Here is a 15,844-nt window from a genome sequence, read left to right as displayed (position 1 = left end):
TGGGCTAATTCAGCCCAGGGAATATACCTCGCCCACTCCCCTGGCCGGTCCTGGCAATACGACCTCAGGAACCTGCCCACCTCCTGGTTCACCCTCTCCGCCTGCCCATTGCTCTCGGGGTGATAACCGGAGGTCAAACTGACCCCCAGCCGCTCCATAAATGCTCTCCAGACCCTGGATGTGAACTGGGAACCTCGATCAGAGACAACATCCTCCGGCACCCCGTAGTGCCGGAAGACGTGGGTAAATAGGGCCTCCGCAGTCTGCAGGGCCGTAGGGAGACCGGGCAACGGGAGGAGATGGCAGGACTTAGAGAACCAATCCACAACCACCAAAATCGCCGTGTTCCCCTGAGAGGGGGGAAGATCTGTCAAGAAGTCAATGGACAGGTGCGACCATGGTCGTTGTGGAACGGGGAGGGGCTGTAACTTCCCTCTCGGTAGATGCCTAGGAGCCTTACTCTGGGCACACACCGAACAGGAAGAGACATAGGACCTCACGTCCTTAGCCAAGGTGGGCCACCAGTACTTCCCCCTTAGACTCCGCACTGTCCTCGCCTCACCAGGATGACCCGCAGTAGGTAGCGTGTGCGCCCACCGAATCAAACGATCACGAACACCGAGCGGCACATACATGCGCCCCACGGGCACCTGCGCAGGCGCAGGTTCCAACACCAATGCCCGCTCGATGTCCGCGTCCACCTCCCATACCACTGGTGCCACCAGCCTAGACGCTGGAATGATGGGAGTTGGATCGATGGGCCGGTCCTCCGTGTCATAGAGACGGGACAGTGCGTCGGCTTTAGTATTCAGGGAACCCGGTCTATAGGAGATGGTAAACCTAAACCAGGCGAAGAACATGGCCCACCTCGCCTGACGTGGATTCAGTCTCCTCGCTGCCCGGATGTACTCCAGGTTTCGGTGGTCGGTCCAGATGAGAAAGGGGTGCTTAGCCCCCTCAAGCCAGTGCCGCCACACCCTCAGGGCTTTGACCACCACTAGCAACTCCCTGTCCCCCACATCGTAGTTACGCTCCGCCGCACTGAGCTTCTTCGAAAAGAAAGCGCAGGGGCGGAGTTTCGATGGCGTACCCGAGCGCTGTGATAGCACGGCACCCACCCCAGCCGCGGATGCGTCCACCTCCACTATGAACGCTAAAGACTGGTCCGGGTGCGCCAACACGGGTGCGTCGGTGAACAGCATCTTCAACTTCTTGAAGGCTCCGTCCGCCTCCGTCGACCATCGCAAATGCACCGGCCCCCCCTTCAGCAGTGAGGTAATGGGAGCCGCTACCTGGCCAAACCCCCGGATAAACCTCCGGTAGTAATTGGCAAAGCCTAAGAACCGCTGCACCTCCTTCACCGTGGTTGGAGTCGGCCAATTACGCACGGCCTTAACGCGGTCAAACTCCATCACCACCCCCGTGGTGGAAATGCGATAACCCAGAAAGGAGACGGCTCGTTTGGAAAACTCACACTTCTCAGCCTTAACGTATAGGTCATGCTCCAGCAGTTTCCCAAGCACCTTGCGCACCAGGGATACATGCGCGGAGCGGGTGGCGGAATATATCAGAATGTCATCGATATAGACTATCACGCCCTGCCCGTGCAGGTCCCTGAGAATTTCGTCAACAAAGGATTGAAAGACGGCTGGAGCATTTTTCAACCCATACGGCATTACGAGGTACTCATAATGGCCCGATGTGGTACTAAAGGCGGTTTTCCACTCATCTCCCTTCTTGATACGCACCAGGTTATACGCGCTCCTGAGATCCAGTTTTGTGAAGAACTGTGCTCCGTGAAATGATTCCACCGCCGTAGCGATGAGAGGTAGTGGGTAACTAAACCCCACCATGATAGCGTTTAGACCTCGGTAATCAATGCACGGACGCAGACCTCCCTCCTTTCTCTTCACAAAAATGAAACTCGAGGAAGCAGGTGAGATGGAGGGCCGAATGTACCCCTGTCCCAGGGATTCCGTGACATATGTCTCCATAGCCGCCATCTCCTCCTGTGACAAGGGGTACACGTGACTCCTGGGAAGCGCAGCGTTAACCTGGAGATCTATCGCACAATCCCCCTGTCGATGAGGTGGTAATTTAGTCGCCCTCTTTTTACAAAAAGCGATCGCCAAATCGGCGTATTCAGGGGGAATGCGCACGGTGGACACCTGGTCTGGACTTTCCACCGACGTGGCACCGATGGAAACTCCTAGACACCTCCCTGAACACTCCTCTGACCACCCCTGGAGAACCCCCTGTTTCCACGAAATACGGGGATTGTGACCAGCCAACAAGGGGACCCCCAGCACCACCGGAAACGCAGGCGAATCAATAAGGAAAAACTAATGCGTTCCTTATGATTCCCCTGCGTTGCCATGTCCAGTGGCACCGTAGACTCCCTGACTAGCCCTGACCCTAATGGTCGGCTATCTAGGGAGTGCACGGGGAAGGGGGAATCTAACGGCACCCGCGGAATGCCCAGCTTAATGGCAAGTCCACGATCCATAAAGTTCCCAGCTGCGCCTGAATCGACTAGCGCCCTATGCTGGGAAGAGGGAAAAAATGTGGTAAACAAAACAGGTAAAAACACGTGACCAACAGGGGGTTCTGGGTGACTCTGGTGCTGACTCACCTGAGGTGACCGAGAAGTGTTCTGTCTGCCCTCTCGACTCCCAGACTGGCTCCTCCAGCACCGGTCGGCCGTGTGTCCTCTCCGACCACAGCTGGTGCAGGAGGAGCCACCTCCTCCGGTGCCCCTTGGCACGGCCCCCCCTACCTCCATAGGGGTAGGGGCGGGGGTGCACGGGGGTGGAACGGGCAGGACCCTCTCCGAACGCCCGCGGGCAGCCAGCAAATTGTCGAGACGTATGGACATGTCTATAAGCTCGTCCAGGGACAGAGCTGTGTCCCGACAGGCCAGCTCCCTGCGGACGTCCGCCCGGAGACTGCAGCGGTAGTGGTCTATGAGGGCCCTGTCGTTCCACCCCGCCCCAGCAGCCAAGGTCCTGAACTCCAGCGCGAAGTCCTGAGCACTCCTCGTCTCCTGCCTGAGGTGGAACAGCCGTTCACCCGCCGCTCTTCCTTCTGTAGGGTGGTCGAACACGGCCCGAAAGCGGCGGGTGAACTCTGGGTAGTGGTCCCTCGCCGAGTCTGGGCTGTTCCAGACCGCATTAGCCCATTCCAGAGCCCGGCCCGTCAGGCAGGAAACGAGGGCGCTCACGCTCTCCTCTCCTGTGGGAGCAGGTCTAACGGTTGCCAGGTACAGCTCAAGCTGGAGAAAAAACCCCTGGCACCCAGCCGCCGCCCCATCGTACTCCCTTGGGAGCGCCAAACGAAGCGCGCCAGAGCCAGACGTAGTAGGAGGCGAAGGTGGCTGTATCGGTGGAGGTGGAGAGAGGATTCCACTTCTCTCCCATCGGTCCATCCTCTCCATCATCTGGTCCATCGCTGATCCGATGCGGTGTAGGACCGTAGTGTGGTGAAGCACACGTTCCTCCATCGAGGGAAGAGGAGTGCCCGCTGCTCCCGCTGATTCCATGCCTTTTTCAGTGGTGAAGCCAGGACAGAATCCCGTTCTGTAATGGCTTCGGTAGTCGGGTAGGAGGAATGAGGCGCAGGAAGCAGCGAACACAGGGAGTGGTGTTTTTAATAACACTGGATAAACAAAAGTTCCCAACCATAGGGAATAAATACAAATAGACGACCAGGTAAAGCCGACGAACAACACGTCGTCAATGAACAAAATGAATCCCGCACAAACAACGGATGGGCCAGCTAAACTAAATACCCCCTCTTATAGCTAATTGGCCATAGGTGCCCAAAACCAAAAAAAGGGAAAACCAAAAAGGGGATCGGTAGTAGCTAATAGGCCGGTGACGACGACCGCCGAGCGCCACCCGAGCAGGAGGGGGCGCAACCGTCGGTGGGAATCGTGACAGTTAGATTCATTAATTGTTTGATCATGAAATAGCACGGCAGAAGAAATGTAGCATGCATTAAACTGAAACAGTGGTTTAACAGGGCAAGTCATATTCATATCAAGTGTAGAGAAATTTGAACATTTTGGGTTATGCAACAATAAGACAGCAGAGTTTCCGTGATAAAAATAGACTTTGGCTATTGGCCCAGATCATTTGGGAGAGAGAAAAAAACCGCAACGTATTTTCTGACCAGATATTTTGCGCTGCTTTGGTGAGACTCTTAGCTCTATCTACATTGTTCTCTTGCTTTGTGTAAATATAACATATTTATTGAAATAGGCTATAGCAAATAGGAATATAGGCAATTCACTCAGAATGTCAACCATGCCCTGCTATGCGCTGCAGCAGCGCCGCTGCCTGATCCTATTCTGATCCTAACTGTTTGATATTGTGATTTTTTTAGTTGTTCATTCGGACAAATTAAATCTATATTCTGGTTGTCCGACAATTTTTTTTACTTGCCCTGGACAAGTGGTCAAGCCTTAATGTTGAGCCCTGCTACTGTACTGTGCTGTACTATATTGTGCTGTTCAAACTTGGGAAACATAGAGGTCTATGATTGGTTCAGATTTGGTCCAGTCCGTAGTGGCCTTAATTTGACCCCAAAAAATACATCTATGATTGGTTCAGATTTGGTCCGGTCTGGACTGGCCTTGCTCCTTGAACCCTTCCCATTCTCATGCGTTCGCTCTCAAGGAAGACGGAGAGAATCGACTCTAACCCCCGAGTGTGCCTTTTGTGCCATGGCTCTCCCCCCGGCACTAGTTCAAGCACTAGGGGAAGGCATCGGCCATCTCAGTAGTACCTCTTGGCCTACTGAGGCTGAGAACGGATGAGAAACGCTGGGTGTTTGCCCAACGTGTTTGCACAACATGTTTTCCCAACATCTGTGTACGCGGCGTAACCTCAATTGTCAGATAAAGGTGACCTCCGCATGGCTCTCAGTCACTGGAAGAGCCCCTTGATCTTCGTTTCTGGCACTCCGCTAGGGGTAGTGGTGACGACAGATGCATCATTCACGGGCTGAGGCGCAGTTCACGAGGGGAATGCAATAAACAGACTGTGGACCCCACAACTCCACATTGCTCACATAAATTACCTCGAATTGCTGACAGTGTTTCTTTCACTGAGACACTTTCTACCCTCCCTTCGGAATTGCCACGTCTTGATCAGAACGGACACTACGACTGTGGTGACTTACATCCAACTCTTTGTGTCCTGGGTGCCTCCCTGCGAGGGAAGGCCCCTCACTCGTCAACAGTTATCACATTGGATTGTGGAAGCTATTATATTGGCCTATAATAGCAAGGGGTTACAGCTTCCGAAAGGCCTGAGGGCTCACTGAACCAGAGGTATGGCTACATCTAGAGACCTGTTCAAGGGCATCTCCTTGCAGGAGATTTGCAATGCGGCTTGTTGGGCATCCCCTCATACCTTTATGAGGTTCTACTGGCTAGACGTCACTGCGCGTTCTTTGGTGCGTACTGTTCTCAGTGTCGGTGAGGGTTGATACAATGAGACTATCTGGCTTCGGAAAGAGAGCACATTTGCGATATGGGAGTTGGCCATATCCCACATGTGAGATATCGAAACGAATAATTGAAAGATAATTTCAGATTATTTGCGTAACCCTGGTTCTCTGATATTATGAGTGAGATATCTCACCGCATTCCCTTACTTGCAGAGTGTGAGGAAGTTCGGCATGCTCGAGAATTTCCAGAGGGCGGGCAAGTAGCTCCTTATGATGAGGGGAGGGGCTCAACTTGTTCGCCACTCAATGTTTTGACCAGGGTCTCTGGTGTTTTGACCAGGGTCTCTGGTGTTTTGAATAGGGTCTCTGGTGTTTTGAATAGGGTCTCTGGTGTTTTGACTATATGCTCTGTCTCTGTCTTTTTGTTCCAGATTGATAATGTCGGGGCGTTCATGTGGCAGTCTCAGCTGAGGCATCGCTGGGACGACCATAACAAGCACTGCTTCGCCAACATCTGTGATGCCCTGTTCAGATACTCCTACGAGTACCTGGGAAACACCCCACGATTGGTCATCACCCCGCTGACTGACAGGTGCACAAACCAATCACAGCTCAGCTCATATGAATTCTATCTAATCCATCAAAATATATATTTTCACATTTGATCTTGACATGATGTTACCTCTTCAATACTCATTTTGTCCCAAAAATGACAAACTGACATAATGTCTCACTCCGTTCTGTTCAGTTCTGTTGTGTGAGCGATCATGTAAAGAGTTTCTGTCTCTCCCCCAGGTGTTACATCACTCTGACCCAGTCTCTCCATCTCATCATGGGCGGGGCTCCGGCCGGTCCTGCCGGTACCGGGAAGACCGAGACCACCAAGGATTTGGGCCGAGCCCTCGGCATCATGGTCTATGTATTTAACTGCTCTGAGCAGATGGATTACAAGGTGAATCTGTTGCTCAGACTTCTTATATTGCCAAAAAATGTCATCTTATTCAAGCATACAATAGATTCTGCTGTGGTTTCTGATTGGGCCTCATGTTGTCCTGCCTTTCCAGTCTTGTGGAGACATCTATAAGGGTCTGGCTCAGACTGGGGCCTGGGGCTGCTTTGACGAGTTCAACCGAATCTCTGTGGAGGTGTTGTCTGTCATCGCTGTACAGGTAAGTTACTCCTCTATTTCTACACCACAAACCTTGATCGTGATCTCTCTCCCCCTCTTCTCTTTCTTTCCCCCATCTCTCTCTCTCTTTCTCTCTCATGGTGACACTGACCCTACTCCCCCCCAGGTGAAGTCTGTTCAGGATGCTATCAGAGATAAGAAGATCATCTTTAATTTCCTGGGTGAGACCATCAAGCTGATCCCCACTGTGGGAGCCTTCATCACCATGAACCCGGGTTACGCTGGACGTGCAGAGCTACCGGAGAACCTCAAGGCTCTGTTCAGGTACCATACACATAGTGGATCTCTCTCTCTGCCTGTCTATCTCGCAAACTCTCTCCTTCTGTCAGCCTCACCATCGCTTTATCTTCTTTCTCCCTCTTTTTCGCAGACTGTTTCTCTCTCTGTCACCATCTCTTTCTCTCTTGCCCTTACTTGTCTTCATACCTGAGTGTCTCTCTCCTGTAGGCCATGCGCCATGGTGGTGCCGGACTTTGAGTTAATCTGTGAGATCATGTTGGTGGCTGAAGGCTTCATCGACGCCAGAGTCCTGGCCAGGAAGTTCATCACCCTCTACACCCTCTGCAAAGAGCTGCTTTCCAAACAGGTACAGTAGCTACCTCACTGCTTTAATACACTGTCACTCTCACCCTATTCACCCAGACTTGCTGTCTGCTCACAACCACAGAGATTTTATGTTCTCACCATCTCTTTAAAACATCTTCATATAGTTTCCTTTGTGTTGTGTTTGTGTGTACAGGACCACTATGACTGGGGTCTTCGTGCCATTAAGTCTGTGTTGGTGGTGGCCGGCTCTTTGAAGAGAGGAGACCCGGGTCGCCCGGAGGACCAGGTCCTGATGAGAGCTCTAAGAGACTTCAACGTCCCCAAGATCGTGATGGACGACTCGCCTGTGTTCCTGGGACTGATTGGAGACCTGTTCCCTGCTTTGGACGTCCCCAGGAAGAGAAACCTGGACTTTGAAAAGGTCGCACACACACACACACACACACACACACACACACACACACACACACACACACACACACACACACACACACACACCCTTGCCTCTCCTTAACTAGACAGAACACAGGACAGAGGTGGGAAGGGCAGAAGTAACATGAGCACTCATATAAATGTACACCTGTGTTTATACAGTATCTATCTATCATCTGAAGTAAAAAATGGTTGTCTTTGTTAAAAAAGTAGTTTCTGATGCTACAGATGTAGGATCGTAATTTGATCACCCTGTTGCAGGATAACTTTTATGCAATGCAGGAAATGTAAAACTTGTAGTGTATTTGTGGTTTAAAAAGGCTTCTGAAATGTGTAATTTCCACATAGAAATTTCAGACTTGATTTTCCCTTACGAAAAATGTATCAGCCTCTACAACAAAATTTCCATTCATTATAATCCACATAATAATTCCAATTTCCTGATGCTTCAGGATTATTTTCCTTGCTGTAGCGAACTGGCTCAAATTAACATCCTACATCTGTAACTGAGGTATTTGTTGTGTGGGTGTGTATCTCAGGTAGTGAAGCAGTCAGTGCTGGACCTGAATCTGCAGGCGGAGGACAGTTTTATTCTGAAGGTGGTTCAGCTGGAAGAGCTGCTGGCCGTCCGACACTCCGTCTTCATCATCGGCAATGCCGGCACCGGCAAGTCCAAGGTACCATAAACCCTCATCCCTCTAACATCTATTGTGCTTTTCTGACTCCAGTTGTCTGGAAAGAGTCTGCATTTCAAATGCCACCCTATGGGCCCTGGTCAAAAGTAATGCACTAAAAAGGGAATAGGGTGCCATTTTGGATAGAGACAAACTGTTGTGTTGTGTCTCCAGGTGATGCGCTCACTGAATAAGACCTATCAGAACATGAAGAGGAAGCCGGTGATCGTGGATCTGGACCCCAAGGCTGTCACCTGTGACGAGCTGTTTGGCATCATCAACCCTGCCACCCGAGAATGGAAGGACGGTATGATGGAACTAGTTAGGCTAAAATATAGTTGAAACGTGTAGTCAATGAAGCCCTAACAACACAATAAGCTTTGCATCTGGACTTCTCTCTCTAGTTCTAGTCACAATGCCCCATCTGTGCAACCTGAGTTAATAGTGTCGAAGTGTTTTTGAGTAGTGTTGCATGGTATACCGGTACCACATTAATATCACGGTACTAAAACGTCATGATACTTATGATGCCAACATTTTAGAATACCGTAGTACCGTTTCATATGATACTACCGACTTTTTCATCCCTACCGATCTAAAGTTATAAAATGTTTATGCATTCAGTTGAATTTAAGCAACAGCCACTACTCTCTTGTATGCTCATGTCCAATAATATCCACTTCACTTTCATGTGCATATCACGTGTGGCAGCTATAATAAACCAGCCTCATCCTCTACCAGCCCTCACTCACCTGTTTCTCTCCATCCGCCCTTCACATCCTCTACCAGCCCTCACTCACCTGTTTCTCTCCATCCGCTCTTCACATCCCCTACCAGCCCTCACTCACCTGTTTCTCTCCATCCGCTCTTCACATCCTCTACCAGCCCTCACTCACCTGTTTCTCTCCATCCGCTCTTCACATCCCCTACCAGCCCTCACTCACCTGTTTCTCTCCATCTGCTCTTCACATCCCCTACCAGCCCTCACTCACCTGTTTCTCTCCATCCGCTCTTCACATCCCCTACCAGCCCTCACTCACCTGTTTCTCTCCATCCGCTCTTCACATCCTCTACCAGCCCTCACTCACCTGTTTCTCTCCATCTGCTCTTCACATCCTCTACCAGCCCTCACCACCTGTTTCTCTCCATCCGCTCTTCACATCCCCTACCAGCCCTCACTTACCTGCTTCTCTCCATCCTCTCTTCACATCTCCTACCAGCCCTCACTCACCTGCTTCTCTCCATCCGCTCTTCACATCCCCTACCAGCCCTCACTCACCTGCTTCTCTCCATCTGCTCTTCACATCCCCTACCAGCCCTCACTCACCTGCTTCTCTCCATCTGCTCTTCACATCTCCTACCAGCCCTCACTCACCTGTTTCTCTCCATCCGCTCTTCACATCCCCTACCAGCCCTCACTCACCTGCTTCTCTCCATCTGCTCTTCACATCCCCTACCAGCCCTCACTTACCTGCGTCTCTCCATCCGCTCTTCACATCCCCTACCAGCCCTCACTCACCTGTTTCTCTCCATCCGCTCTTCACATCCTCTACCAGCCCTCACCACCTGTTTCTCTCCATCCGCCCTTCACATCCTCTACCAGCCCTCACTCACCTGTTTCTCTCCATCCGCTCTTCACATCCTCTACCAGCCCTCACTCACCTGTTTCTCTCCATCCGCTCTTCACATCCCCTACCAGCCCTCACTCACCTGCTTCTCTCCATCCGCTCTTCACATCCCCTACCAGCCCTCACTCACCTGCTTCTCTCCATCCGCTCTTCACATCCCCTACCAGCCCTCACTCACCTGCTTCTCTCCATCCGCTCTTCACATCCCCTACCAGCCCTCACTCACCTGCTTCTCTCCATCTGCTCTTCACATCCCCTACCAGCCCTCACTTACCTGCTTCTCTCCATCCGCTCTTCACATCCCCTACCAGCCCTCACTCACCTGCTTCTCTCCATCCTCTCTTCACATCCCCTACCAGCCCTCACTCACCTGCTTCTCTCCATCTGCTCTTCACATCCCCTACCAGCCCTCACTCACCTGTTTCTCTCCATCCGCTCTTCACATCCTCTACCAGCCCTCACTCACCTGTTTCTCTCCATCTGCTCTTCACATCCTCTACCAGCCCTCACCACCTGTTTCTCTCCATCCGCTCTTCACATCCCCTACCAGCCCTCACTTACCTGCTTCTCTCCATCCTCTCTTCACATCTCCTACCAGCCCTCACTCACCTGCTTCTCTCCATCCGCTCTTCACATCCCCTACCAGCCCTCACTCACCTGCTTCTCTCCATCTGCTCTTCACATCCCCTACCAGCCCTCACTCACCTGCTTCTCTCCATCTGCTCTTCACATCTCCTACCAGCCCTCACTCACCTGTTTCTCTCCATCCGCTCTTCACATCCCCTACCAGCCCTCACTCACCTGCTTCTCTCCATCTGCTCTTCACATCCCCTACCAGCCCTCACTCACCTGTTTCTCTCCATCCGCTCTTCACATCCCCTACCAGCCCTCACTCACCTGCTTCTCTCCATCCGCTCTTCACATCCCCTACCAGCCCTCACTCACCTGCTTCTCTCCATCTGCTCTTCACATCCCCTACCAGCCCTCACTTACCTGCTTCTCTCCATCCGCTCTTCACATCCCCTACCAGCCCTCACTCACCTGCTTCTCTCCATCTGCTCTTCACATCCCCTACCAGCCCTCACTTACCTGCGTCTCTCCATCCGCTCTTCACATCCCCTACCAGCCCTCACTCACCTGTTTCTCTCCATCCGCTCTTCACATCCTCTACCAGCCCTCACCACCTGTTTCTCTCCATCCGCCCTTCACATCCTCTACCAGCCCTCACTCACCTGTTTCTCTCCATCCGCTCTTCACATCCTCTACCAGCCCTCACTCACCTGTTTCTCTCCATCCGCTCTTCACATCCCCTACCAGCCCTCACTCACCTGCTTCTCTCCATCCGCTCTTCACATCCCCTACCAGCCCTCACTCACCTGCTTCTCTCCATCCGCTCTTCACATCCCCTACCAGCCCTCACTCACCTGCTTCTCTCCATCCGCTCTTCACATCCCCTACCAGCCCTCACTCACCTGCTTCTCTCCATCTGCTCTTCACATCCCCTACCAGCCCTCACTTACCTGCTTCTCTCCATCCGCTCTTCACATCCCCTACCAGCCCTCACTCACCTGCTTCTCTCCATCCTCTCTTCACATCCCCTACCAGCCCTCACTCACCTGCTTCTCTCCATCTGCTCTTCACATCCCCTACCAGCCCTCACTCACCTGTTTCTCTCCATCCGCTCTTCACATGCCCTACCAGCCCTCACTCACCTGTTTCTCTCCATCCGCTCTTCACATCCCCTACCAGCCCTCACTCACCTGCTTCTCTCCATCCGCTCTTCACATCCCCTACCAGCCCTCACTCACCTGCTTCTCTCCATCCTCTCTTCACATCTCCTACCAGCCCTCACTCACCTGCTTCTCTCCATCTGCTCTTCACATCCCCTACCAGCCCTCACTTACCTGCGTCTCTCCATCCGCTCTTCACATCCCCTACCAGCCCTCACTCACCTGTTTCTCTCCATCCGCTCTTCACATCCTCTACCAGCCCTCACCACCTGTTTCTCTCCATCCGCCCTTCACATCCTCTACCAGCCCTCACTCACCTGTTTCTCTCCATCCGCTCTTCACATCCTCTACCAGCCCTCACTCACCTGTTTCTCTCCATCCGCTCTTCACATCCCCTACCAGCCCTCACTCACCTGCTTCTCTCCATCCGCTCTTCACATCCCCTACCAGCCCTCACTCACCTGCTTCGCTCCATCCGCTCTTCACATCCCCTACCAGCCCTCACTCACCTGCTTCTCTCCATCCGCTCTTCACATCCCCTACCAGCCCTCACTCACCTGCTTCTCTCCATCTGCTCTTCACATCCCCTACCAGCCCTCACTTACCTGCTTCTCTCCATCCGCTCTTCACATCCCCTACCAGCCCTCACTCACCTGCTTCTCTCCATCCTCTCTTCACATCCCCTACCAGCCCTCACTCACCTGCTTCTCTCCATCTGCTCTTCACATCCCCTACCAGCCCTCACTCACCTGTTTCTCTCCATCCGCTCTTCACATGCCCTACCAGCCCTCACTCACCTGTTTCTCTCCATCCGCTCTTCACATCCCCTACCAGCCCTCACTCACCTGCTTCTCTCCATCCGCTCTTCACATCCCCTACCAGCCCTCACTCACCTGCTTCTCTCCATCCTCTCTTCACATCTCCTACCAGCCCTCACTCACCTGCTTCTCTCCATCCTCTCTTCACATCCCCTACCAGCCCTCACTCACCTGCTTCTCTCCATCTGCTCTTCACATCCCCTACCAGCCCTCACTCACCTGCTTCTCTCCATCCGCTCTTCACATCCCCTACCAGCCCTCACCTGCCTGCTTCTCTCCATCCGCTCTTCACATCCTCTACCAGCCCTCACCACCTGTTTCTCTCCATCCGCCCTTCACATCCTCTACCAGCCCTCACTCACCTGCTTCTCTCCATCCGCTCTTCACATCCCCTACCAGCCCTCACTCACCTGCTTCTCTCCATCCGCTCTTCACATCCTCTACCAGCCCTCACTCACCTGTTTCTCTCCATCCGCTCTTCACATCCTCTACCAGCCCTCACTCACCTGTTTCTCTCCATCCGCTCTTCACATCCCCTACCAGCCCTCACTCACCTGTTTCTCTCCATCCGCTCTTCACATCCTCTACCAGCCCTCACTCACCTGTTTCTCTCCATCTGCTCTTCACATCCTCTACCAGCCCTCACCACCTGTTTCTCTCCATCCGCTCTTCACATCTCCTACCAGCCCTCACTCACCTGCTTCTCTCCATCCGCTCTTCACATCCCCTACCAGCCCTCACTCACCTGCTTCTCTCCATCTGCTCTTCACATCCCCTACCAGCCCTCACTCACCTGCTTCTCTCCATCTGCTCTTCACATCCTCTACCAGCCCTCACTCACCTGCTTCTCTCCATCTGCTCTTCACATCCTCTACCAGCCCTCACTCACCTGTTTCTCTCCATCCGCTCTTCACATCCTCTACCAGCCCTCACTCACCTGTTTCTCTCCATCTGCTCTTCACATCCTCTACCAGCCCTCACCACCTGTTTCTCTCCATCCGCCCTTCACATCCTCTACCAGCCCTCACTCACCTGTTTCTCTCCATCCGCTCTTCACATCCTCTACCAGCCCTCACTCACCTGTTTCTCTCCATCCGCTCTTCACATCCCCTACCAGCCCTCACTCACCTGCTTCTCTCCATCCTCTCTTCACATCCCCTACCAGCCCTCACTCACCTGTTTCTCTCCATCCTCTCTTCACATCCCCTACCAGCCCTCACTCACCTGCTTCTCTCCATCTGCTCTTCACATCCCCTACCAGCCCTCACTCACCTGTTTCTCTCCATCCGCTCTTCACATCCTCTACCAGCCCTCACTCACCTGCTTCTCTCCATCCTCTCTTCACATCCCCTACCAGCCCTCACTTACCTGCTTCTTTCCATCCGCTCTTCACATCCCCTACCAGCCCTCACTCACCTGCTTCTCTCCATCCGAACTTCACGCGCGTCTATTCCTCTGTCAGTCTTTTAAAATATAATTTAGCCATGATGGTGAGCCGGGATACAGACCCAGACCCTGATGAGTCTTCTGTTGTTAGATTTGTACGTGTGTTACATTGGAGCAGCGTGCAAAGTGAGCAATGTTGATACATTGTATCATTTTATCGCCTGTTATAACCAATAGCACAGACCAGTCTGAGTAGACTTTGCAAGTTCAGTGTCATGCAGCCTCTGAGTGTCAGAGAGGGAAAATGGAGCACCGCTTCGCAAGAGACATGCTTGCAGCTTTACAGCAAAGAAAACGGCTTGTCTCTAGCCTAAATGGTTCAATGTGACCCATATTACCAGAGGTCTTGTCTCAGCCTAAACGGTTCAATGTGACCCATATTACCAGAGATCTTGTCTCAGCCTAAACGGTTCAATGTGACCCATATTACCAGAGATCTTGTCTCAGCCTAAACGGTTCAATGTGTCCCATATTACCAGAGGTCTTGTCTCAGCCTAAACGGTTCAATGTGACCCATATTACCAGAGGTCTTGTCTCAGCCTAAACGGTTCAATGTGACCCATATTACCAGAGGTCTTGTCTCAGCCTAAACGGTTCAATGTGACCCATATTACCGGAGGTCTTGTCTCAGCCTAAATGGTTCAATGTGACCCATATTACCAGAGGTCTTGTCTCAGCCTAAACGGTTCAATGTGACCCATATTACCGGAGGTCTTGTCTCAGCCTAAACGGTTCAATGTGACCCATATTACCAGAGATCTTGTCTCAGCATAAACGGTTCAATGTGACCCATATTACCAGAGATCTTGTCTCAGCCTAAACGGTTCAATGTGACCCATATTACCAGACATGCCTTTTTTTATTTCAATTGGGATTCGTACGCATTTTATATCATTTCACAAACCATGTCGCGGGGCGTTTTAAACTAATCCTGGGTCACTAATTATTGGTTTGATAACAAACAACGTTGTTCAGTCATGTTAGGTAGCTAGCTAACAACCTGGTAACTTGACAGTAGGTTTAGGTAAATTTGATTAGCACAGGAAGAAAGGAAAACGGTCTGCTACTCATGAGATGTGCTTCAAAAGGTAGGATTCATATAGGCCTAATGTAAGCCTAAACTATATCAAAAATCTATTTATTTCTGGTGCACCTTATATTCTGTTTGGTGCCTAACATTTTAAAAGTTGGGAGCAGTGTGTGTGTGTGTGTGTGTGTGTGTGTGTGTGTGTGTGTGTGTGTGTGTGTGTGTGTGTGTGTGTGTGTGTGTGTGTGTGTGTGTGTGTGTGTGTGTGTGTGTGTGTGTGTGTGTGTGTGTGTGTGTGTGTGTGTGTGTGTGTGTGTGTGTGTGTGTGTGTGTGTGTGTGTTGTGTGCTTTTACTAGAGTGAGGGAGACGGAGAGAGTGTGTGTGTCTGTTAACTGAAGAGTAAACAAGGTTTCATGCAGTGTTTTCTCCTTACTGACACAATGACATGCAGATCATTATGCATGTATCTCACAGGAGGTTGGTGGCAGACACACACAAACACACATACACAGACCTTCATTGGGGAGGACGGGCTCGTGGTAATGTCTGGAGCAGAATCAGTGGAATGGTATCAAACACGGTTTCTAGGTGTTTGAATGCCATTCCATTTGTGCCGTTCCAGCCATTATTATGAGCCGTCCTCCCTTCAGCAGCCTCCACTGATGTACTGCTTATTCCTTCCTCCCATTCCTCCAGCCAAATCACAGCTAGGCTTTTTGCAAATATAAGCAAATCAGCCATTCTATGCAGTATTCTATTAAACGCTGAACAGTGTGACATTAAATTCAATGTCTTGTATTGAGTAGAAGTGTACATTTCAGTGAGAAGTTTTTGGAGAACGTTTATAAAACGTGAACAAGCGTCGGGGGACGGGGCGAACAGGATGCTAGGCCACTGATTTC

The 15,844-nt window shown here is 51.6% G+C and overlaps 1 protein-coding gene across 2 annotated transcripts in view; it reads left to right on the top strand.

The window, feature by feature from the left end:
• Positions 1 to 15,844, top strand: part of LOC106589834 (dynein axonemal heavy chain 17) — a 113,475-nt gene that overhangs the window by 24,840 nt on the left and 72,791 nt on the right. For both annotated transcript variants that reach the window (XM_014180222.3, XM_014180221.3), the window contains exons 33-40: positions 5,883 to 6,043; positions 6,247 to 6,403; positions 6,516 to 6,620; positions 6,747 to 6,904; positions 7,088 to 7,226; positions 7,380 to 7,607; positions 8,158 to 8,295; positions 8,467 to 8,599. In XM_014180222.3, the coding sequence (XP_014035697.3) occupies positions 5,883 to 6,043; positions 6,247 to 6,403; positions 6,516 to 6,620; positions 6,747 to 6,904; positions 7,088 to 7,226; positions 7,380 to 7,607; positions 8,158 to 8,295; positions 8,467 to 8,599 (1,219 nt within the window). The remainder of the gene's footprint in view (positions 1 to 5,882; positions 6,044 to 6,246; positions 6,404 to 6,515; positions 6,621 to 6,746; positions 6,905 to 7,087; positions 7,227 to 7,379; positions 7,608 to 8,157; positions 8,296 to 8,466; positions 8,600 to 15,844) is intronic.

The sequence above is a fragment of the Salmo salar genome, chromosome 28 (assembly GCF_965601325.2).
Source record: "Salmo salar chromosome 28, fSalSal1, whole genome shotgun sequence".
Lineage (NCBI taxonomy): Eukaryota > Metazoa > Chordata > Actinopteri > Salmoniformes > Salmonidae > Salmo > Salmo salar.
The sequence above is the reverse complement of the archived record's forward strand: the minus strand, read 5'-3'. Positions and strand labels throughout refer to the sequence as shown.